We start from the raw sequence: 24,703 nt of genomic DNA on the forward strand, positions 1-24,703 counted from the left end.
GGAGCCTATCCACAGACCTGTGCTTAGGTAGGCGCCAGATGTCAAATAAAGAAGACAAAGGACCTGGGTTTCTTGATGCCAAGTTGTGGCAGTTTCTGTTGTAGTTCAAGGGAAAAACAGGCAACCATATGAATAAAGAGGCACCTTATTTAAACTATGCCCTTATGCCATCCCCTGTTTTACCTTTAGGGCCAACCTTATGCTAGGTCTAGGAGCAAATGTTTAGTTTCTGGTAAGGAAATAATGATACAATTACTGCCAATAATTAAGAAGCTTTTATATTTAATTTTAAAAAGTTAAGACGTTTCAACGCTACTTAAGAGATCCTCCTAGATTCAGGGGAAAGGAAAGGAGTTCAGTTTTAAGAAAGCTGTTACAAACTTCCTTGGGATTGGCTATTGTCAAATGAACAAAAGCTATGTGGTTTTTGTGATGTGACAACTAATGTAATAGTTCCTTCCTTTGATTTATGAGACTATTCATTTAACACACACTGATATACTCCACTTCCAGGTACTGTGCTAGATGCTGGAGTTATAAAAATTGAGATGGTTTCTGCCATTAATTAAGGAGCTCAAAAGTGTACAACCTGGGGACTTTATATATGCAATTTTTTTGTTCTCATAAATACATGGAATTTTGAAAACACTTTTATTCAACATACATACAGTGGTAAATGATAACTAGCCTTAGAATCTGTTAATATCAGCCAGTCATTATTGATGTTATAGACTTCCAGAGGAGCTTTTATACCACTAAGGCCTTGTTTAAAAAAGTCAGCCATTAGTGAGAGTATTAGTACAATTGGTACAACATTTATGGAAGGCATAATATCAAAATTGTAAATGCACATGCCCTTTGACTCTGTTCCACGTTAGGAATCACTCCTACAGAAATACCAGAACAGATACGCAAAGACATGACAAGGATCCAATAAAAAAATGGTTAAATTCTGATGTATTGATTATTGAATCATATGCAGGTGTTAAGTAATTTGTGAGGCCTGGTATAGAAAGCTGTTTGTGACATGTATTATTTGAGAAGCAGGTTGCAGAATAATGTGAAAAATATAATTGCCTTTTATGTCTATGTGTCTGTCCACACGCATGAAGGTTATAATAGCGTAGCATTTATTAAGCACTTAATATTAAGCATTACTCTTAATTACATTAGATGTATTCATTAACTCATTTAATCCTCACTAGAGCCCTAGTTAGTTTTTAATCCCTATCTTACAAGAAGAGTTTAATTCTTCAAGTTCATGGCTAATAAGTAACCAAGCCACAATCTGAATCTAAATCATTTGGCTCCCAGCATGCTACATTGTGCCTCTCAGAAATGTAAGGGGAAGTATACTTTTACCCTTTCCTTTGTCACACATCTATATCTGAATTTTTTTCTAGAGTAAACATGTAATTTGTATTTGAGAGAAAAAAAATATGTAAAACTAGCCAGCTTAATTTGATGTCAAGTTCAAGCATTTAATTTTCTATTGAAAGTCTACCAAAACAGCAAATCCAGAGGTTAAGGAAAATAGCTACGTAAGAACAGCTTTTTAAAGAAAGGAAATACGTTGAGGCAGACATACCCATACACAGTAAGAATCCCAGGATGATTCAATGTAGTATTAGTATTAGGTCTCATTCTTTAGGAGTAGAAAGAGCTTTTCTGGTACTGGTTGTTGCCAGAGGCTTCGCCCTTACTTAACCAAATTTTGCAACTCAAAAGCATAAAGCGAGCCAGAATTTTCTCTCTAAAATAGTTTTTTTTTTTTTTTTTTTTTTTTTTTTGCCATACGCGGGCCTCTCACTGTTGTGGCCTCCCCCGTTGCAGAGCACAGGCTCGGGACGCGCAGGCTCAGCGGCCATGGCTCACAGGCCCAGCCGCTCCACGGCATGTGGGATCTTCCCGGACCGGGGCACGAACCCCTGTCCCCTGCATTGGCAGGCGGACTCTCAACCACTGCGCCACCAGGGAAGCCCCTCTAAAATAGTTTTAAAGGAAAATATCCTATATGCAGTCTAAAATGGAAAGAATCTGCTATTAAATCTGCTAGCCACTGGGGACTCCCCTGGTGGTCCAGTGGTTAAGACTGCGCTTCCAATACAGGGGGTGTGGGTTCGATCCCCGGTCAGGGAACTAAGATCCCACATGCTGCGCAGCGCAGCAAAAAAAAAAAAAAAATCTGCTAGCCACATCGGAACCACATTAACTTCTCTGTGCACCACCACTAGGCTATCGTCTCTTGATTGTTCTAGTGCCAGCCCCTCCTTAGTGGTCTGCTTGCCGCCCTCCCACCCATTCTCCATAAGACAACCCTAATGAGGTTCTGAAAACGAAAATTTGATCCTGTCATAGGCCTCCTTTAAAATTCTTCAAGGTTGTTGGGATAAAAACAAACATCCTTCAGAAGGCCGATAAGACCTTGCATCCGCAGGTTTCTGGACACCGTTGTAACTCCTACAGGTCTTTTTAAGGGCCTTTGTATAGACTGTTCTCTTCGTCAGCTTATTAAATGCCTACTCATCTTTCAGACCACTGCTGAAACATTACTTCCACAGAGAGGCCTTACCTGACCCCCAAACCAGGTCAGTTACTTGCTATATGTGCTTATATTTCTATGTCCCTTTTCTTCAGAACCCTTACTACAGTTGTAATTTTAAATGTCTTCATGTGGTTATTTGAGTGTCCCATCTCTTGACTAGATTATAAACTGAGGATACAGAGTAGCTGTTTTTGCTTATCTTTCATCCCCAGCAGCTAGCATAATACTTTATATTTATTAAATGAATAATATGATGAGCTACTGAGCCACAGTGCTACATAAAGCAAAATAAAAGAAAGCATTTTGGTAAATGTTTGATGTTTTTATCATTCCTTTCATTATCATCCTGTTAAGCTCAGTTTACAACAGAAAAGGGAACGATAAATATATATTATGCAGTTAACTTACTGAACATAACCTACAGAAAATGTATGTACCCGTATTTCACATAAGAAAAAAATGATTTCTCAGTATTCATGACAGTTGCTCCATGTAGGAATAATAGTCAACATAAGTACAACGCTATTTTCAGGCCAAACATGCATCTTTAGATCAGAGCACTCATGGGACATTGCCTCTTAATCCCTAAATTTGCAGTCAAAATGTTTTCCGAAATAAATATTATGAAATTGATAAGAAGCTAAAATAAATTCTTAAGACAGATAACTATGAAATCTGAACAGAAGTCTCCTTAGCTTCTCATCTTCCAGAAACAGCTTCACAAATCACTTGGAAAATCAGTCTAGAGGTAAACAATAAACCACATTTCCCATTCATCCTTGAAACTGAACTTTCTTGAGAAGTGATCAAACAGCACCTGTTGTTGAAGACAGCAGTAAGGCCTGAACATGATACTCAAGCTTTGATTCTGGATCAGTTTGTTGGCTTGGACTGGTCAGGAGTCCCTTCCTTCAGAATCTTGATGAGTGAATTTAAGCGAGTATGCGTTAACATTATCTTCTCTTTCAGCTGGGAAAAGAAATACATAGATTATCAGGGAATCTTAAAGTCTCAATCTGCTGGTTCTAGAAGCCACTTCAGACTTAAGCTAGTGATTGGGAGCTGGCAATACTGCAACACATTTCAAAAGGACATCTGTTCTATTTCTGAAAGAACTTTATACAACAAACCTAGAGCACAATAAGGTGACAGATAAAAAGTTTCATGTGGGGGCTTCCCTGGTGGCGCAGTAGTTGAGAGTCCGCCTGCCGATGCAGGAGACATGGGTTCGTGCCCCGGTCTGGGAAGATCCCACATGCCCCGCGGCTGGGCCCGTGAGCCATGGCCGCTGAGGCTGCGTGTCCGGAGCCTGTGCTCCGCAACGGGAGAGGCCACAACAGTGAGAGGCCCGCGTACCGCAAAAAAAAAGAAAAGAAAAAAAAAAGAAAAAAAAAAAAGTTTCATGTGGAAAAAGACCAGCCACTGCTGAGCATCACTGCTTCTAGTCTCCATCCTTCCTAGCCCTTATCACCAGTTTGGTGATAACTCCAAAACCTGGGGAGGAAGACAAGAATAAAGGGGGATAAGAAAGCTTGAAACAGAAGCATTAATCAGGCTTTCCCTTTTTTTTCCAGTAGCAAGAATTTTTTTTTTCTAATTCTTTGTTCACAGTAACAAATGTCTGTCTTTAATATTCTGCTAATCACCTTCAAGAGTAGCTCTGGTTGTCAGATTTAGAACAGATGTTTGTGGTAGCTAATTTTCAATAGTTTTTTCAGCTTAGAATAGCTATATCTAGAACCAAACTTAGTGTTACTCAAAATACAACCTGTACTCAGACTCACAAAGTTATCATGGATAAGTCGTCTGTTGAAGTAAAAAAAAAAAAAAAAAATTTCTGCCATAATTTGCATAGCACGAAATCTACTTTTTATGATCCAAGATACAAGAACACACAAAATTCATCAGGAAATTTTGCTTGAACAGGTCACTCTAGAGCCCATTAATCTTATTTGGGTGCTCTTGGACACAATCATTTTTCTTACTTTAAAGATTTTTCTTCAGTCTTTAGCATTCAACATTTTTACTGTGTGTTGGGGTACAGTTCTCTCTGCATTTATCCTACCTGTGCTTGTTGAGCTTATAGACATGTAGATTGTCTTTTATCAGATTTGGGAAGTTTTCAACCATTATTTCCTTGAACATTTTTTCTACTTTATCTTTCCCTTTTGTACTCGCATTACCAAAGCATATTTAGGTGTGCTTGATGGTGTCCAACAGGTCTCTTAGACTCAGTTAATTTTTCTTCATTCTTTTTTTTTTTCTTTCTTCTTCAGATTGCAAATCTCATCAGTCTATCTCCAAGTTCGCTGATTCTTTGCCCAATTCAGATCTGTTCAGCCTCTCTGGTGAATTTTTCATTTCAGTTGTTGATTGTACTTTTGTGTTTTTTTTAATTTTACTTATTTTTTTATACAGCAGGTCTTATTAGTCATCAATTTTTTTTTTTTTTTAGTCATCAATTTTATACATATCAGTGTATACACTTCAATCCCAATCTCCCAATTCATCACACCACCATCATCACCTGCCACCGCCACTTTCCCCCCTTGCTGTCCATACGTTTGTTCTCTTGTTGATTGTATTTCAACTCCAGGATTTCCATTTAGATGTTGTTTGTTTTTTAAGCCCTTTTTAAAAAATTTATTATTATTTTTTAATCTTTGGCTCCGTTGGGTCTTCGTTGCTGTGCACGCGGGCTTTCACTAGTTGCAGTGAGCGGGGGCTACTCTTTGTTGCAGTGCGCAGGCTTCTTACTGCGGTGGCTTCTCGTTGCAGAGCATGGGCTCTAGGCACATGGGCTTCAGTAGTCGTGGCTCACGGCCTCTAGAGCACAGGCTCAATAGTTGTGGCACACGGGCTTAGTTGGTTCGCAGCATGTGGGATCTTCCTGGACCAGGGTTCAAACTCGCGTCCCCTGCATTGGCAGGCAGATTCTTAACCACTGCACCAATAGGGAAGCCCCTTTTGCAAATACTTTTAATTGCTGCTTTGAAGGCTGTGTCTGCTAAGTCCCAACATCTGGGCCTTTTCAAACAGTTTCTGATGCCTGTATTTTATCCTGTGTATGGGTCATACTTTTCTTTGCATGTCTCCTAATTTTTATTGAAAACCAGACATTTTAGATAACATATTAAAGCAACTTGGGATATTAAACATCCCCCTACCTCCACCCCATGTCCTGGCTTGTAGTGGTTATTTTTTGCTTATCTGTTTAGTAGTTGGCTTGACTCTTTCAGTGATGTCTATTTCCCTCACAGTGTGCAGCTTCTGATGTCACTCCTCGGAGGACACAGCCTTGGAAATGTGCAGTCACCCTGGGATGACAGTGGATTTAGCAGGGCCTTCTTTGACTCTTTTTCCCTGAGCTCTGTGTAAACTGGATGCCTTTGTTGATATCACACCCAGCTATTAGCCTTCACTAATTTCTGGCTGACTGCTCTATTTTGACAGTGCCCTGGGACATAAATTGCTCCACAGTCTAATCCAATTAAAATCAGACCCATTTATGGGGGGGGGTAGTCTTTAAGGCCAGTCTTCTTTTGTTCCAACCCCAGGAGGGCTCTTATTTTAGCTGTCTGTTTCCCTGATTTTCTCATAAATTTCTAACTTGTCCATGGTTTAGCTTATTGTTCATATGGACTATTAGCTTCCTCTTAATTGCTCACCACCAAAATCTCCATTGTATTGGGTAGAATCCTTAGACTTGAATATCCCCACACCCTGTTCCAAATAAAGTTAGTTCCCTTAGGAAAGCTTCAGAGCTCTTTTTTTACAATCTACCTCTTAATATGGGCTCCCAAGCTGGGGTGGGGTAGTGTCTCTCAGAGTAACACCCCTGCTTTACCAGCAGGGTGCTGGGCAGAGGCAGTAGCTTCTGGTCTTCTCTGCTTGCATCTGTCAGCATGAAGCTTCTGCCCTACAAACAATCTGGGACAAAAGTGACTGGGTTCCTAGTACTCTTAGCCTGTTGTGCCAGTGGTAGAACTTGCACACTACAAATGGCTGTTCTTGCCTAGAATAGAGCTTCTGATGAGAAATGCTGGTAGCCTGCCCCTCCTGGGAAGATACCACAGCCCTAAACTGAGAGCTAGGGGAAAAGGATCTCTGTGCTCTTGGCTGCGTTCGCCCAGATGGAGCCTCCCTCCCTCTGAGCTGGAGGGGCAAGGGAGGGAGGGAGTAGGTTGTGGCTCAAATGCCACAGGTTTTCACTGCTCTTACCAAGGTTTAGTAGATTTTCTTCAATAAATATCTCTTCATTTGCTTTAAGCCTTGAGGAAAATTTCCACAGACTTAAGATGGCTGTTTTCTTTATAATTTTCTTTGGTTATGGCTGTTTTGTTGGGGGGGGGTCCATGCAGCTCCTCAGGCCACCATTCTAGAAGTTATCTCCCATACAAATTATTTCTAACCACAGTATTTATTGACCCTGCTCATCAACTTAGTTGCTCAGAGCAAGGGTAGGCGAACTATGGACTGCAGGATAGCCTGCTGCCCATTTGTTTTAATAATGTTTTATTGCTACAAAGCTATATCCATGTGTTTATATACCATCTATGGCTGCTTTTGCACTACCATAGCAGAGATGAATAGTAGAGACTGAATGGTCTAGCTTAAGACATTTGTCGTCTGGTCCTTTACAGAAAAAGTTTGCGAATTCCTGGCTTAGAACATGGTTTCATGAGCTTAGTTAATTATGCAAAAAAAGAAAAAAAAAGTCACTGTTCCCCTGTCCTAAAAGTTACTTAAACTTTGAAAAGTAAATGCCCTGGTTACTAAATGTGTAATTACCGAGGAATAAACTATTAACAGTGCTAAAAACAAAACCAACAGTAAATTCTAAGGTTGTTCTTCCCACGGTAGTAAAGTTATAGCCAAATTTCCACTAAGAATAAGCCAGCAAGCTACTGAAACAAAGTTTCTTTCTTCAACTGGAAACCATGAAACGCTAGTAAAGCCCATTTAAGTAAGAATTCTTAATGATGGTTTCAGCACTCTTTCTCCTCCAAGCTGTCTAAGCATGAGGTGCTTGCAAAGAGGAAAGACCTATGAAGGATGATGGTGTCCATACCCAGTAGAGAGGAGGAATAGGAATGTGGAGCTCAGCAGCTCTCCACCTCCTCCTGAACCAGACTTGACAATATGGCTTTACTATTTTGCTTTGTGTCACAAATTCAATAAGGAATGCCAAACCAGGTATAAAGAATTACTGGCGTATTCACCATTTCACTGCCCCTAAATTCACGGGTACAGATAATTAGGAATTGCCTATATTAAAGGAAACACACAACCATCATGAAATTTTACCTCTGCAACTTTTTCTGGTAGAGATACGTTGTGAATATCCATCTCAGATGCGTTTACTATGGCTTTTGTTTTTAAGAGGTAGCTAAATAGAAAATATAGAGAGAAAATATTAGTACTATACCACAGTTATAATTATCAAGGAACCAAACTTGCAATATCTGTCAAGCAAAGATTGCTTTATTGCTTATTTCCATTTCAAGATTCATAATGTATTTTGTAGGAAAAGTATTCTCAATAAGTCATCAGAGGGACTTCCCTGGTGGTACAGTGGTTAAGAATCCGCCTGCCAATGCAAGGGACATGGGTTCGATCCCTGGTCTGAGAAGATCCCACATGCCTCAGAGCAACTAAGCCCGTGCACCACAACTACTGAGCCTGCACTCTAGAGCCTGCAAGCCACAACTACTGAGCCCACGTGCCACAACTACTGGAGCCCATGCTCCACAACAAAGAGAAGCCATTGCAATGAGAAGCCCCCGCTGGCCGCAACTAGAGAAAGCCCGCGCGCAGCAATGAAGACCCGACGCAGCCAAAAATAACGCAAAAAAATATGTAATTTTTTACATATTAAAAATATAAGTCATCAGAGAGACCCTGTGCCTCATCTCACCCCTTGCCAGCCCAGAATACATGATTTAAAATTATCCTAGGACAAACTAAAGACAAAAAACCAGGGTCATATGAATAACTGTGATAAGTATAAGCCTCATAACTCTACCAGTAGATGGTGTAGCACAGAAGAAAAGTAACCACAGTTGTGACAAATACTGTTGGTTGCCTACCCCAGAGCCATTCCTCAAGTTTTTGTTGCTAACAGAACCCAGAATTTGTTTAGGGCAGCAGTGTGTCCAGTCCTAAAAGATGAATCATAACTGTTCTGGGCCAACTGTGGCAATCTTATTCCCTACTGTCACATATTTGCTTTCCCAGCTTAAGGCAACCATGTGACATAGTTCTGCCAATGATAAGGAAATTTTTGCTGATAAAGAGACCATTCCCTGTGTTCCCACACTTACCATATCCTTTTTCTTCCAGTTTTGGATGCTTATACTTGCAGCATCCAAGAGGAAAAGGCCAAGAGGACCAGAGATGCTGACCCAGAGCCCTGTCGTGGCTGAGCAACTAGAACAATCCTGGAGTGGCCAACTGCCCCACCCTGTACTTGTTAAAGCCACTCTTTGGATTTCTGTAACTAGCAACCAAATTCATTCTGATACACACAGACATAGATTTATCATATTCCCAGACTCGTGCTACCTATACTTTCCCTTTTTTTTTTTTAAATTTAATTTTATTTATTGACTGAGTTGGGTCTTCGTTGCTGCGTGTGGGGCTTTCTCTAGTTGTGGCGAGTGGGGACTACTCTTCATTGTGGTGCACGGGCTTCTCATTAGAGTAGTTTCTCTTGTTGCGGAGCACAGGCTCTAGGTGCGTGGGCTTAGTTGCTCTGTGGCATGTGGGATCTTCTCAGACCAGGGCTCAAACCTATATCGCCCACATTGGCAGGTGGATTCTTAACCACTGCGCCACCAGGGAAGTTCCCTAATTTCTACTTAATCAGAAAGAATATACTGACCTTTGAGTCCAATTCCTCATTTTGATTAAGAAATTACTTAAAAATCTCATAATGCTTTTCAAATTTATATTAAAAATTTTTGTTACTAAAAGCTTATTTCCCTAAGCAAAAACTCAATTACAGGTTGGCTGGAATAATTACTTAAAACTGTTTCTAAAAAAGATTCGAGGTTACGAATAGCACACACTTAGAGATACTTTTCCCTGTGTCTTTAAACTTAATTCTAAATAGAAATTATTTAAGAATGAACTAGAAATTGAAAGTAAAATATCAATCCATCTCAAGTACACATATCCTGTTGAAAATCAGCATTGAGGGACTTCCCTGGTGGTCCCCGGTTAAGACTCCACACTCCCAATGCAGGGGGCCCGTGGTTCAATCCCTGGTCAGGGAACTAAATCCTGCACACCGCAACTAAAGATCCTGCACGCCACAACCATCCACACGTGTGCCGCAACTAAGACCAAGTTTAGCCAAATAAATAAATAAATAAATGTTTAAAAAAAAGAAAATTGGCATCGAAGAACAAATAGTGTACCTAATGCGCACTGAACAACCTCATGGCAAAGGATGGGCTTTATTTTTAAGGTTGTTTGTTTTTACGGAGTCTTAACCCCTGGACCATCAGGGAAGTCCCCTATTTATAAGTTTTTGTTTTTTTTTAATATTTATTTATTTATGTGGCTGTGTCGGGTCTTAGTTGCGACACGCGAGCTCTTTGTTGCAGCACGCAGGCTTCTCTCTAGTTGTGGCGCTTGGACTCCAGAGTGCATGGTCTCAGTAGTTGCAGCACGCAGGCTTAGTTGCCCCGTGGCATGTGGGATCTTAGTTCCCTGACCAGGAATCGAACCTGCGTCCCCTGCACTGGAAGGTGGATTCTTAACCACTGGACCACCAGGGAAGTCCCCCCTATTTATAAGTTTTAGTGCTCTTGTTGTCCATAGCTCAGCTAGAAACACCCATCTAAGCGCATTAAATGAGCAAAAGGAAACTTTCTGTTTTATGAATGGAAATTAAGCTTTGGAGTTAAGACATGGACTCAATTCTCAGCTCCTCCACATCTCCAAGCCCCAGTTTTCTTACATTAAGAACTCAGTAAGGGAAAAAAAAAACAAAACACAAAAACTCAGTGAGGTAAGCATAGTACAATACCTGACACAAACTAGGCCATCAATGGCTGTTTTTGTTTCTAATAATCAAGAAGAGACTTTGATGGATGTTTCAGTTTGTTGCAATAACAGAAAAGCTTAAGTAAAAAGTAGAATTTATATTTAGAAAGACAAGAAATATCCAAAGTAATTCATGAGAAGGAACAAACAATAGGGAACTTTTTCTGACTTTATGAGGCCACATGGTCATTATTTTTTACTTTTCTTTGTGTATCTGCTTCATTCTTCTTTTTCTGTAGACAAAATTTCTCCGCATTTACATGCACGACATAGAAAATATCTACCCTAAACCTACAGCTTTCACTTCCCAACTTCAGCACCAGTTCCATCTACAGATAACCAATGTCTCTGGGTCTTTATTTCAAATTCTTAGGGTAAAAAGCCTGATTGGCTTAGCTTAGGTCAGGTCTATTCCTGATCCCATCACCTGGGAGTGGTATCACACAGGATAACAAATATGGCCACAAAGTCCCATACTATGGGAGGGAGACAGGGGCTAGGCACAAACCCCAAAAGTGTCTACTACAGGATTATTTTGCAAAAACTTACCTTCCAAAAGTTCTTGGAATGAAAGAATATCCTCTCAGTTATTCCATGGTATAATTATTAACACATGGTATGATTATGAGACATCCAAAATGATCATAATGTTATAAGACTATGTTTTGGTCCCATTGCCATCTTTTTTGTAAGAAACAGTACCTGGCTTTAGCATCTTCTCTGGTACAAACATTCTGCCTTTTCTGGAAGATGTTTTAAAATTTATTTGATAAAGAATATCTAAGTCTACTTACCACACCATTTTGTCAGTGGAAAGGCAGAAGTGACCTCTCAAGGCAGCAAGGGCAGCATGAGTAGAATACAGATGGAAACCAATGGGAATCTCACAGGAACTACAGAATAAAAGGTTGTACGTGCTGGGAGGAAAAAACAGGATTTGGGTTAAGAAAGAAAATCAAAGAACAAATACAAAATAACTCATGTTATGGACTCATTCCTAAAAAATAGGCTATGATAGGAATGAGACTGAGGAAATGTCACATTCAAGAAAGGTTAACTCAAGGGCTTCCCTGGTGGCGCAGTGGTTGAGAGTCCGCCTGCCGATGCAGGGGACACGGGTTCATGCCCCTGTCCGGGAGGATCCCACATGCCACGGAGCGGCTGGGCCCGTGAGCCATGGCCGCTGAGCCTGCGTGTCCGGAGCCTGTGCTCCACAACGGGAGAGGCCACAACAGTAAGAGGCCCGCGTACCACAAAAAAAAAAAAAAAAAAAAAAAGAAAGGTTAACTCAGATTATAGATACCCTTGTGGATTCTGGCCACAAAAGCAATCATGTGATATGTAACTGTCATTTCACTGAAGTAATTTATATCTGAAAGCAGAAAAAGAGCTAACAAATCAGATTAACATTTAAACAGGGACCTCCCTGGTGGCGCAGTGGTTAAGAATCCACCTGCCAATGCAGGGGACACAGGTTCGAACCCTGGTCCGGGAAGATCCCACATGCCGCGGAGCAACTAAGCCCGTAAGCCACAACTACTGAGCCTGCGTGCTGCAGCTACTGAAGCCCACGCACCTAGAGCCTGTGCTCTGCAACAAAGAGAAGCCACCTCACTGAGAAGCCTGTGCCTAGCAATGAAGGGTAGCCCCCACTCGCCACAACTAGAGAAAGCCCGCGGGCAGCAATGAAGACCCAATGCAGCCATAAATAAATAAATTTATTTAAACAAAAAAACATTTAAACATATAAAACTACACATGACCATATAAATTAGCTACCATTAAGCCAATTTCCAGTTAAAGTAAAACAAATCGATTAGGGCTTATTAAGCAATTTATTAATAGAACTCAAATCAGGTTTTGTTTTGTTTTTGCAGATATAACAAAAAATTAAAAAATTACCCAGATAAAATGCAAAAGAAAGAAAATAAATCATATTGTCCTAGCAAGCTATTTTATTTTCCTTTATCCTTTGAAAGATTACTGGATGAGGAATCAGGAAACATGGATTTTAGTTCTAGTTACACCATGTAGGTAAGTCACTTACCTTATTTTCTGGTATATAAGACAAATCCAAATATTACAAAAAATATTTAAGAAAAAATTAACTGTTTCATCATTCATGTACTGAAAGCAATTTAGAGTGGTTTAGTAAGGGGAAAAAATTATCTGTATAAACATACTATATGCAGTAAATGAGTACTAATAAAGTATAATAATTGCATGGCTAAAAATAGATTCATGTCAATGGACACTAAAGACCAAGCAACAAAATATAAATTTACTGGTAAATGAAGTCCCACACCACACATGCAGTACTGTATTTTTGTGACTACATTACCAAAAAGCAAGCCATGAAATAAAGTTGCATTTTTATTAATTCCTAAGTAGGAATTAATTATATCAGACAAACCACAGTACCTATAGACAAATGTCTGTAGAAACTAATAAATGGCACAGAGCTGGGACTTCCCTGGTGGCGCAGTGGTTAAGAACCTGCCTGCCAATGCAGGGGACACAGGTTTGTTCTCTGGTCCGGGAAGATCCCACATGCCGTGGAGCAACTAAGCCCATGCGCCACAACTACTGAGCCTGCACTCTAGAGCCTGCAAGCTACTACTGAGCCTGCATGCCACAACTACTGAAGCCTGCATGCCTAGAGCCTGTGCTCTGCAACAAAGAGAAACCACCACAATGAGAAGCCCGTGCGCTGCAACAAAGAGTAGCCCCCGCTCATCGCAACTAGAGAAAGCCCGCACGCAGCAACCAAGACCCAATGCAGACAATAAATAAATAATTTTAAAAGTGTCTTTAAAAAAATAAATGGCACAGAGCAAAATGTAAAGAGATCCCAAAATTATGCTTAGCATGTAACATATAACAAATATTTCATTGAATATTAGTCTGCTAATGGCCCAGGAATGAAGGTTTGCATCACACCAGGTAAAGAACTATGATCATCTGAGTGCCTGATGAAGGCAAAAGGAATACAGAATGGGTAGTGGAAGAGGGTAGTTATAAATACCAGCTATGACCATGTGACCAGTTACAGGAATGTAATTGTCATGAATATCTCCTCATTTTGTTATAAATAGGTTTACATGTATATGTGCGTTTATGTTTTCTTCCCTTTCTTTTCCCTAATGTAACATAAGATGTACTGACTTTTTATTATAGTATTTAAGTATTAATTTTACATCATAGTATTTAAGCCATGAGATATCAAGGAGAAAAGTAAGTATCACTTAAGGACTTTATCTCCTTTTCTGGAGGAGGGTTTAGTGCGTTTTTAGTTGTATGCAAGATAGCTGTAACATGTTAGGAAGAATTACGACCTTGTTATTGTCTTTATTTGGAGATTAAGTATGGGTTTAGGAGATGCATGTGGATGCCAGGTTAACACGTAATGATTAAATTTGTGTGTCAGCTTGACTGAGCCAAAGGGTGCCCAGTTATTTGGTCAAATGTTATTCTGAATGTGTTTATGGGGATGTTTTTGAATGAGAGTAATATTTGAATCAGTAGACTGAGTAAAGCAGTTTGCCCTCCTTATCGTGGGTGACCCTCATCTAATCAGTTGAAGACCTGAACAGAACAAAAAGGCTGGCCCTCTCATGAAAAAGAGGAACTCCTCTTGCCTGACTGCCTTGAGTTGCAACACTGATCTTTTTTTCCTGCCTTTGAACTTGAACTGAAATGTTCAGCTCTTCCTGGGTCTGGAGCCTGTTGGCTTTTGTACTGGAACTTACACCTTTGGCTCATGGATCTCAGGCCTGTGGACTTGGACTAGAACTAAACCTCTGGCTCTCTTGTGTCTCCAGTTTATCAACCTTGTCTCTTGGGACTTCTCATCCTCCATAATCTAGTGAGCCAATTCCTGACAATAAATCTCTTCCTGCTGAGTCCCACGGCTCTCCTTATTCCAAACACATGGAACTTTCTGTCCAGTGTTTTATAAACCATCTAGATCTGTACTGTCTATTAAGAATGCAAGCCACATAAGTAATTTTACATCTTCTATTAGTTTAGCTTCAAAAAAAAAGTAAAAGAAACAGGTAAAATTAGTTTTAATATATTTTATGCTACCCAATATTCAAAAACATCGTCATCAAGGGAATTCCCTGAGGGTCCAGTGGTTAAGACTCAGCACTTTCACTGCCCTGGGCCTGGGTTTGATCCCTGGTCTGGGAACTAAGATTCCCACAGCTGTGCAGCGTGGCCAAAAACCAAAAAATTTAAAAAAAAAACCCATGTAATCAGTACTTTTAAATTATTCAATGTTTGGGGCCAAGTTTTCAAAATCTGGTGTGTATTTTGCACTCACAGCATACTTCAATTCAGAATGGCCACCTTTTAAGTGCTCAATAGCCACCATGTGGCTAGTGGCTACAGTACTGGACAGCACAGGTCTAGCTAGATGTGCTTCCCTCTAAGAAGATATTCAGAGAGCTTCTGCCTCTGGCCCCAAATGAACCAGTTCCAAGCAGGCCATCACTCCTTCCCTCTCTGTTTCCTTTGGGTGGGAAGAGGACACTCCTGCAAGGATAGGGAGTGTCTTTCAGTTAGGTAAGAGGAGCTGCAGAACTCTTCCTGATTACTGAGTACAGCAACTAAGAATTCCTATAGGAACTCTATTTAACATTAAAATTGAACCAAACTGTGGTCAGAATGAACTGTCTTGCTGTTAAAACCAACAGTGAAAATTGAGTAGCTTTGTACTACTGAATTCAACTGAGTACTTTGTTGTTACTTGTAAATCACACTACAGTCAAGATGCAAAGTTTACCAGGCAATATTCAAGTAACTTTCCAACTGTGTTTTTCCCCAGGTTACAGCAGAATTAGTCCTGCCATAACTTATTACAAATTCCAGGTTAAATGAAAACTTGTAATTCCTAGTTATGTCAAAGGATTGTAGTTTATGGTAAGTGATTCTCACTATACACTTAAAGGTAATTTTCTTCTTTTTCCCCTACTAGACATAACTTTCTTAAACTCACTTCACTTGCACAACCCACTAGGGAGATGTGGCCCTCATAAAAACCTTAAAACCCTCACGCAAATATCTTTTCCATTTCATTAATACATCAAGTTCGTACAAGACTCAGGTAAAGGGAGCATCCTTCCAATACATTGTATGGATGAAACAGACTTTTATTCTAGTGCAAGATAGGAATAAACTATTTTCTCCTCGTACAAGTCGGTTCCACGCTCCTCAGTCTCATTAAGTCAGGGAATGACTAGAGATCTATCTGCAATTCTCAGTACGTACCTGCCTTTGAGCGAACCGTCAATGCCAACTAGGAAGGGAGCCTCCAAAACTACATTATTTGTGACTCCTAGGAAGACAAACACGGGTCAGAAAGACTACCTATGAGGCATTGAAGGGAAAAACTCTCCCCTCCAGAAAGACTCATCATGGCCACAAAAATCATGAAAAGTGATTCGCCCCCGACCCCTGGCAATGGAGTTAATTTCCTTCCAAATTTTCATCCCGCTTTCCTCCCAGCCGGCTCCCAGCCACCCAGTAATAAAGCGGCAACGCTTCCCAGACGCCGTGCCCACTCACTGGAGAAGACCACGGCTGCAAGGGACCGCGACAGGTTCCAGGCGAGGTGCACAGAGTCAGCGAGCACGACGTGGCACTGCGCACACTGGAACACAGCGCATCTCTCGGGCTGCAGCCACCATGGCAGCCGCGGGCCGGACGGCTCCTCCGGCCCCAGCCCGGCGGGGCCGAGTGGCGAAGACCCTTTCACCACCTGCGTGTCCCACTCCATGGAAGTCGTAAGAGAAGGTTCATCAATCGTCTTCTTAGCGCCATCACAAAAGTCACCCCGCGGCTGCTTTGCAAAGCGCGAGCGATGCCTCCGCGGCCTAGCCGCCATCTTCCTGCAGCTGGCGCCTCAGTTTCAAAGACGCACCATGCCCCGCCCCAAGCTTGGTTCCTGGGTCCTCATTGGACAACGTGAGCCGGGTGGGGCTCTGCCGCGCACTCGTTGCCTGGACACGCCGTTTGGCGCCTTCGTGTTGGTGAGGGAGGGTGAAGAACGTGCGTCTGGTGGAGGGGAAGTCAGCCTTTCTATTGGTCAACACCAGGAGACCCCGCCTTTGAGGCATTTTTAACCAATGGAAGTGCAGCTTTCTCAATTTAAACTCTGTAACGTTCTGTTTGGTCAACGCTTAGAGCGGCGCAAGAGTTTTGAACGGCGTTTTTGGGAGTGGAGGACCGATCCTCTGCGTGGTCTCCTGGATTGCAGTTCGCCATGACCGTCCCCTCCCTGGAGGAGCTGGACTCCTTCAAGTACAGTGACCTGCAGAACTTGGCCAAGAGTCTGGGCCTCCGGGCTAACCTGAGGGTACGAGGCAAGTGGCGGGTGGGGTAGGACGAGCGGCCTCTACGAGACGCGGTGGGAGGGGACCGAGCGGGAATTCCAAAGGCTGAGGCTGCTGTCCCGGCCCTGGGGCGGTAGATTTGGTTCACCGAAGGGTCCCACTAACTCTGCAAAACCGAGAGGGAGCCATAGTTTTCACCTTATGTTGAGGCTGACTTTCCTGGGGACTCACAAAGACACCGACTCCAAAAGGGTTTGTTTGGTTTCGTTTTATTGGAAGTACTCAGTTATACCAGGACATCAGTTAGGAAACGCAGGCCCAGAGAGCTAAAGGAATGCTGCATCTAAATGCCGATTAATTGTTAGGCAGTCGCGGAAATAATTGCCTTGGCTTTTGGAAAACTCCAAACAGCTAACATTTCTGTAAATTGTAACAGCGCTCCAAATCTGCTACTTAAATGGGGGACCTGGAAGAAAGGATGACTTTTAGGGGACCTCCCCCGTGGATAAGTTTTTACAACTCAGCCCTGATTTAGTCGGATCATTCCTCTATTGATCACTATTGTGGTAGTGTTCTATTCAAAACCGGTGAGGTCTTTGAGACTTAAAAACGTTTGGGGGAAAATGCAAGGGTTCAGTTTAGGATTGGGGTTCTCTATATTTTATTTTCCCACATCATATTAACGTGTACCCTGGAGTTTTGTTCTGCAAGCTGTGGTATTTACACGGAGTGAATACCTAAATCAGTCCTCACAGATGTTTTTAAGTGGTTTAAACAAAATAATCAGGGCCCATGCACCTGTTGGGGCTGAATGATAAAGGGCTATCTTTGGAGAGATTTCTGAGCTATAGTATTTAACGGCTCCTCAATACTTCATAAACAAAATCTTAATTCCTTGGTTTAAACCTCTTAAATTTTTTTTTGCAATCTGGCTGGAATCTTTTATCCAGTGCAGCATCCAGACTGTCCTGGTGCCTTAACACTTGGCACCTTTGTCCATCTTTCTGCCTTTGCTAATTTTAATCCTTTGGCCTCAAATCCCCTTCTCTCTCCCTCTTCTTTATCTGCATGAATAATTTCCAATTACTCATCACAGTCCAACTGAAATGTCATCACTGACCTGGCACCTCGTCCCCTCCTCTTCATTCCCTTGGTCACAGATCCACCACCCGAGTGATCCTAGGAACCCTCTGCGCCTTTAAGGCAGTATAATTTCAAGTACTTTTTCTGAGTACTTGCAGGCGTCCACCTGGCACTGTGGTTATTTGTGTAGATACGTTCTCTACTAAACGTTAAGTTCCTTGAACAGGGATCTCATCCATCCACCTTGGAAGTCTTTACAGCACTAAGTGCAGTACATTTTATTTGGGAGGCGTTGGATACTTATTCAGAGCTACTATTTACAACCGCTTCTTGGGAGCACTGGAACAATACACCAGAGGGTAACTCCTTTGTGAAGAGTTACTATGGAGGTTTCCTACTTGAGTTCGGCGCTCTGTCTAACATGAAGGCCCCACAACCTTTTAGATCTCTGAAGAACTGTTGCAACTTCGATCTTCTTCTGAAAGTCCCACCTATCATTGTCTCTTGAGGAACCTGATTGGGGTAGCCATTTAATCACCTGTTTTCATATAAGTGGTATAGTACAGTATTTTGTGTCACTACAGACCTCATTGCTTGCCTAGCATACAGCATCTGATGCATAGTAGGTGTCAACAAATATCTGTTAGAGGTGTTCTTTCCCAGACAAATTTGACTATACCAGGCATTCTAATAACCAACTACAAAAAGACACCTTTGAGATGATGGGAGAAAATTAAACTTGGACTAGGTATTAAATTATATTAAGCTATTGTTAATTTTGTTGCATATGATGGTGGTATTGTGGTTATGCTTTTTTTTTTTTTAAAGTCCTTACCTCTTAGCCAAATATTTACAGGTAGAATGTTATGATGCCTGGGATCTGCTATAAAATACTCCAGGAAAAAGAGGGGGAACTAGATGAAGTAAGAAGAGCACAATGTTGATAACTGTTGAAACTGGGTGATAGATACATGGGGGGTCATTGTACACATTTGAAATCTTCCATAATTAAAATGTTTTAAGTTACAGTTGGTACAGCTTAAGAGCTCGTTAAATCAATTGCCTTTTTAAAATTCTAAGTGCATAGCAAAAAAATTGAATAAATTGTTCTAAGAAATTATCAAGACTTGATTTTTTAAAAAACTTAACAGAATAAGATTTAAGTAAATTTCACCAGTATGACAAAATTCAAAATAAATTTAGAAGAGAAAATATTAACTTTCTTTTGAGACACTACTCTTTTTTAAAAAAATTTTATTGAAGTATAGATGATTTACAATGTTGTGTTAATTTCTGCTGTATAGCAAAGTGACTCAGTTATACATATATATATTCTTTTTCATATTCTTTTCCATTATAGTTTATCATAGGATACTGAACATAGTTCCCTGTGCTATACAGTAGGACCTTGTTGTTTATCCATTCTATATATAATAGTGAGACACTACTCTTAATGGTAAGGCAAAATGAAGGAGTCAGTTACTAAGATTTATTGTACGGCCAGGGTCCTTTTCTCACTCTTGCAAGCTTCAATTATAAAACTACCACTATTTCTACCTTCTTGCAGCTCCCTTCCCTCACCTGGCAAAACTCCACACCTGATTAAACAAGCTATGTGCTTAATCCTTGCCTGTACTAACCATCTGACCCTGGCTGGAGAAAATCCCCTAACTTTATTGACTGAACTTAATTTAAATGTGACCATAAATTTAATTTATGATTTATTTGATTCTCCTACACTTCCTTGGTAGTCATTAATTTTCCCATTATTGAGGACTGTTATTTCGTATCTTCTCACCTTAGATTGGCGCCCTTCCATCACTTGATGACTTTGCCTCATAGATCATAGAAACATAGATGCAATTAAACTGAGAATTACCTCATCTTTGCATTACCAGACCCACCTGTCCCCATATCCTTTGCCTTCCACCTGTTATATGTTATGGTAAAAGGCTGCGCCTAAGGGCAGCCTTGCTGTTTGTGCTGGAGATCCCATTCCCCGCTCTGAGGCTACACTCCTGCAGTTATTCCTCTCCGCTCCATCAGTTTCCCTCACTCTGCTGGCTCATTTCCATAATGCGCCCAATCAAATCTTAATGTCATCCATCTTTTAAAAAAGAAACAAAACCCCTCTCCTGACCCACGTCTTTTATCTACTGCCCAATTTCTCTGTTCTTTTCTACTGAAATTGATGTTTTTGAGGCCACCATGCCCTGCACCTTGCAAAGCTTGTGGTCCATCTCTATCTGTCTTCACCTGCCCATCAGCAGCATTTGGCATGATTGAACCCTCCCTTCTGCTCAGACCACTTCCTTTTCTAGACTTCTTTGATATTTGGTTTTCTCCTGCCTTGCTAGCACTTCTTTCCAGTCTCCTTTGCTAGTTCTTCCTCTGCTAAATCTCTAAATGTGGCGTATCCCAGGGTTCTCTCTTGGGCCTTCTTTTCTCTAATTGTGCTTCTCCCTTGGTGATCTTATTCATTCTCAGAACTTTAGATTCACCTGGAACTAATGACGCCCAAATCCAAACCTTCAGTAAGACCTCTCATCTGCTGACTTGTGCAATTAAGTGCATCGTAAACAGCATGATCAGGTCAAAACAATGAAGATCTATTCCCTGTGTCGGTAAATGATTGATTCCTCCCTTCACTGCCCACACCCATCCATCCTGGTGAGCTCTTCCTCCCAAGTATCAATACACCTGAAATCTGGCCTCTGTGCCATCTCCAGTGCTGTAAACCTGGGCCATGACACCCTCCTTTCTTGACCACTGCTTCAGGCTGTCTGCTGGTCTCCCTGCCTCTACTCTTGCCTTAAAATAGTATTCTCTTGGTAGTTGGGTGATAGTTGAAACTTAGAATATGTCATTTTTCTGCTCAGTTCTTGTCAAATTTTCCTCACACCTAAAATAAAATCCAAACTTCTCCAAATGTAATGTGAGAATCTTGGGTTGATCCTGATTTGGAGGGAAAAAAAATTTTTTTAAGCTAAAACTGGAGACAATTGAGGAAATTTGATTTTAGGCTATGTATCAAAGGACATTAGAAAATTACTACTTTTCCTAGGTAATGCATTAGAGGTTATGTAGGAAAATATCCCCTTATTTTTAGGAGATGTGGCTGATGTATTTAGTGGTAAAGTATCATGATGTCTGGAACTTATTTTCAACCAGCTTGGCAAGAAATACATATGAATGAGAAAGAAAGCAAATATGAGACGATATTAAGGGTTGCTGAATCTACGTGAGGAGTATCAGTGTTTACTAGACTATTTTGACTTTTCTATAGACTCGACAATTTTATAATAAAATTTTAGTTAGAAGGAAGAAATCTACACTGCGTGCTGTGTCCGGTAACCCTCTTCTTGACCCAGGTCACCTCTTTGGTCTCCCTGCCCTCCACTCACCCCAGTGTTCACTGTGCCCCCCACACTGGCTTCTCTCTGTCCTTCAAATTCACTAGCCCATCTCTGGGCTTTGTGTTCCCTCTGCTGGGAATGCTCTTCCCCTGCATCTTCACCTACTGCCTCATTCACATCTCAGCTCAAAAGTCACCGACTCTGAGAGGCCTTTCCTGACCATCCTAACGCAGGTTGTCCTCCCCTGCCTCTACCCTGAGCCTCCAGTTTTGTTTTTGCTTCCTAGCACCTAATGTCATACCATTTATTTTTGCTTACTTGGTTAATAGGGTGTTTCCCCAGTAGCCTACCTTTAGAGGTTCCTGGAGGGCAGAGACCTTGTCTGTTTTGCTCACCACTGTCTCTCCAGTGCCTGGAACAGGTTGTTGAGGTAGTGCATGAAAATGTGCTGATGCTAACATCGGCACCTCCAGCTCAGCTCCCCCAAACATCACCCCCCATCATTCGTCCTGCTGTATGCCCTCACCTGGCTCTGCTACAGGCCCTTCATTTCATCACTGTTGCATATTTGAGGTTTTCATGGCATTTTAAGATGTTCTAGAAATCTGTACAACATAGAGCCTATGATTAACAATACTTTAAAATTTGCTAAGAGGTTAGGTCTTATGTTAAAGGCTCTTACCACCAAAAAAAAATCTAAAGCGGGCAGTAGGAAACTTGGAGGTGATACATTTAAGGCAGTGATGACGGGTTCACAAGTGTATATTGATCTCCCAGCATATCAATTTATATGTATTAAATATCAACAACTGTTTGTATGTCAGTCATACCTCTGTAAAGTGATTGAGGGAGAAAAAAAGAAGAACCAAGAATGCCTAAATTCTGCCCTGCCAATCACTCACTTCCCAGAGAAGACCCGAAGAGAGGTTCAAGAAACAACAGCAAGTAGAAAATAGGTCTCTCCTTTATTACTACTAGCCGGTGTGGTGCCTGATATCTTGATGCAGCGTGTTCTGGTAAAACTCACAGCCTGAGCACAGCATCTCCTGTGCCCTGAAGCCCAAACCAAATCGGGATCTCTGCCATTCTCACCTGAACACATGGCTGATGGTAAATGGTAGGAGCAGAGAAGAGACGAGCCTGGTGGCTGGGCCCCCCTTGAGAAGAAACTCTCTGGCTCTCAACTGTATGGCTGGTGGAAGAGGAGGGAATGAGAACCCAGCCATGTGCTTGAGCTTTGAAAGCACAGGAAAACATAACCCATCACATTAGTATTCTTTCAGGAAAGAACGGAAAGGGCAGTTCTGTGGTGGAAGGAGGAGCTAGGAGTTCCCTTCCCCCGGGGACCTGTAGCCATCCTCCTAAGGCGGCGCCTTTGGCCTTCCCCATCTTAGGATCCCCCACGCCTCCACACGTGCTTCACCAGCTGCCCAAGCCAGAAACCTAGGCATGATAAATTTCCCTGTTCCTCAACCCTCAGATTCACACTGATTCTACTTCCTAGGAAAGTTTTTAATTCATCCATGTGGCCTCAGTCCCATTCTAGCTCAGGCCGAAGTCGTCTCTGGCTTCCTACAACAGCCTCCTGGCCCTTGCCCTGTCTTCCATCTTGCCCTCACCAAATGCATTCTGCACATTATACAGCCAGAGTAATCATCCTGAGTAATGCAAAACTGGTCACCCACTGCCCTGCTGCAAACTCTGCAGACTGCCTTTGCCCCGAGGGTAAAGTTCATACTCTTTAGAGGCTTAGTAGGCCTAGCAGGATCAGGCCCACTTTCCCAACATTCTCTCTCACCATCCCCTCCAACAGCTCCCTGCTTCAGCCCACACTAACCTTTACTTCTTCAAACTCCACACATTCTTACCTTCCCATGCTATTTCTTTACCCTTTTCCCTATGTCCCACTCTCTCCTATTTGTCCTTCAGCCTCAGCAGTTAGTGACCTCACATCTTTGTCTTAGGACTGGCATGTCCACTTACCTACGGAAGTCTACCCTAGCGGTCCAGGCTTTGGTGGCCCAGCCCACCTGTGTTCTCACACGACACCTGAGCTTCCTCACGTGGGCATTTACCCCACTGTGCTGTAATTGCCACTTTCCTCTCTGGCTTCTGCCGTGAAATCTGTGCGGACAGGGACCCCTTCTATCTTGGTTACCCTACTCCCAGCCTGCCCGGATGACATTTGATGAGTACAAGAACAGGAGAAAATGTTCAATGAATCTTTTGTGCTTATTTGATTTTTGGCTCTACTGATAAGGTCTTTAAACTTTTCTGCAGGCAGACAAGTTGTTAAGAGCCTTAAAAGCCCACCTTAAAAATGAAGCTAGAAAAGAAAATGAGAATCAGGTAAGTAACATTTTCATCACCTATTAAATAGCAAAACAATCAGTTAATAAATGATAAACACAGTTGGTGATGACTTAAGACATGCTGTTACCAAAGAGATTGTCATTGGTAATTGTAAATCCTTTCATAATTCTTATAAATGACAAAGCTGCCTCTGTAATCTATTGAATAAGATGTTCTCATACAAAGGCAAAGATTAATTACTAGTTGCCACATGTATGCCAAATGGTGTGAATAGGGAGGGAACTGGATTTGAAGTCAGAAAAACCCAGTTAAGTAGCAGCTCTGTCTTTTTTGTATGTGTGACCTTGGAAAACTCAAATCATTTATTCTTAGTTTCCTGGTCTTTGAAATGGAAATAACATATTTTCTGCTGAATTGAGGGTTGTGAGAATCACATGAAGTAGGGACTGTGGAAGTGACTTGTGGGAAACTAAACCACTGCTGATGGGAGGGAACAGTTGTCATGGCTGCTTCAGACCCACCCCAAAGAGTTCTGACAAGGCTCAACACCTAAATGATCAATGAATGCTTCATTCTTAACTTGAAATACAGGAAAATGTTGAAAGGCCTTAAGGAACTGGGCTTCGGAGGGCATCCATTATATATCTTTTATTTTTTTTTTTTCATTATATATCTTGAAATGAAGGTAAATATAAACATGAACTGAGCATCTGAATTCCTTCCCTCTGTCTTTATAGACTCTGTAATTCTCTGTATTCTAGGTTATAAACATTTAAAAACTTTAAATGTTCAAAATTCTTTTTGATTCCAGGTTTAATTAATATAAAATAGACAAAATTGATTTTGGATTCCTTTAAGTTTCTATATCAACTAAATCAATATAGATATTTTAATTAATTAAAAAGTTTTTCATGGTTAAGGATACATATCGTAGTGCCATCTAAAATCAGGATTTTACTTTGGATGGTAATTGATGGGCTAAATTTAAAATGATCTATCATGTTTCAAATTCAGCATCT

General features: G+C 41.3%; 2 protein-coding genes across 7 annotated transcripts in view; one reads left to right on the top strand and one right to left on the bottom strand.

Moving 5' to 3' along the window:
- Nucleotides 1-76: 76 nt before the first annotated feature.
- On the bottom strand, nt 77-16,512 carry OIP5 (Opa interacting protein 5). Its single transcript, XM_079912601.1, has 5 exons — nt 16,166-16,512; nt 15,869-15,935; nt 11,392-11,514; nt 7,853-7,934; nt 77-3,514 (listed from the first exon to the last, which is right to left on the bottom strand). Exons 1-5 carry the CDS (start codon nt 16,482-16,484, stop codon nt 3,419-3,421), a joined length of 687 nt encoding a protein of 228 aa, XP_079768727.1. The 5' UTR covers nt 16,485-16,512; the 3' UTR covers nt 77-3,418.
- Nucleotides 16,513-16,801: 289 nt separating this feature from the next.
- Nucleotides 16,802-24,703, top strand: part of NUSAP1 (nucleolar and spindle associated protein 1) — a 33,195-nt gene continuing 25,293 nt past the window's right edge. For 4 of the 6 annotated variants that reach the window (XM_079909783.1, XM_079909784.1, XM_079909785.1 and 1 more), the window contains exons 1-2: nt 16,802-16,955; nt 23,652-23,720. In XM_079909783.1, coding sequence (XP_079765909.1) covers nt 16,863-16,955; nt 23,652-23,720 — 162 coding nt within the window. In that variant the 5' untranslated portion in view covers nt 16,802-16,862. The remainder of the gene's footprint in view (nt 16,956-23,651; nt 23,721-24,703) is intronic. The other 2 variants (XM_079909786.1, XM_079909788.1) reach the window with 1 other exon arrangement.

Source organism: Stenella coeruleoalba (assembly GCF_951394435.1).
Source record: "Stenella coeruleoalba genome assembly, chromosome: 2".
NCBI lineage: Eukaryota > Metazoa > Chordata > Mammalia > Artiodactyla > Delphinidae > Stenella > Stenella coeruleoalba.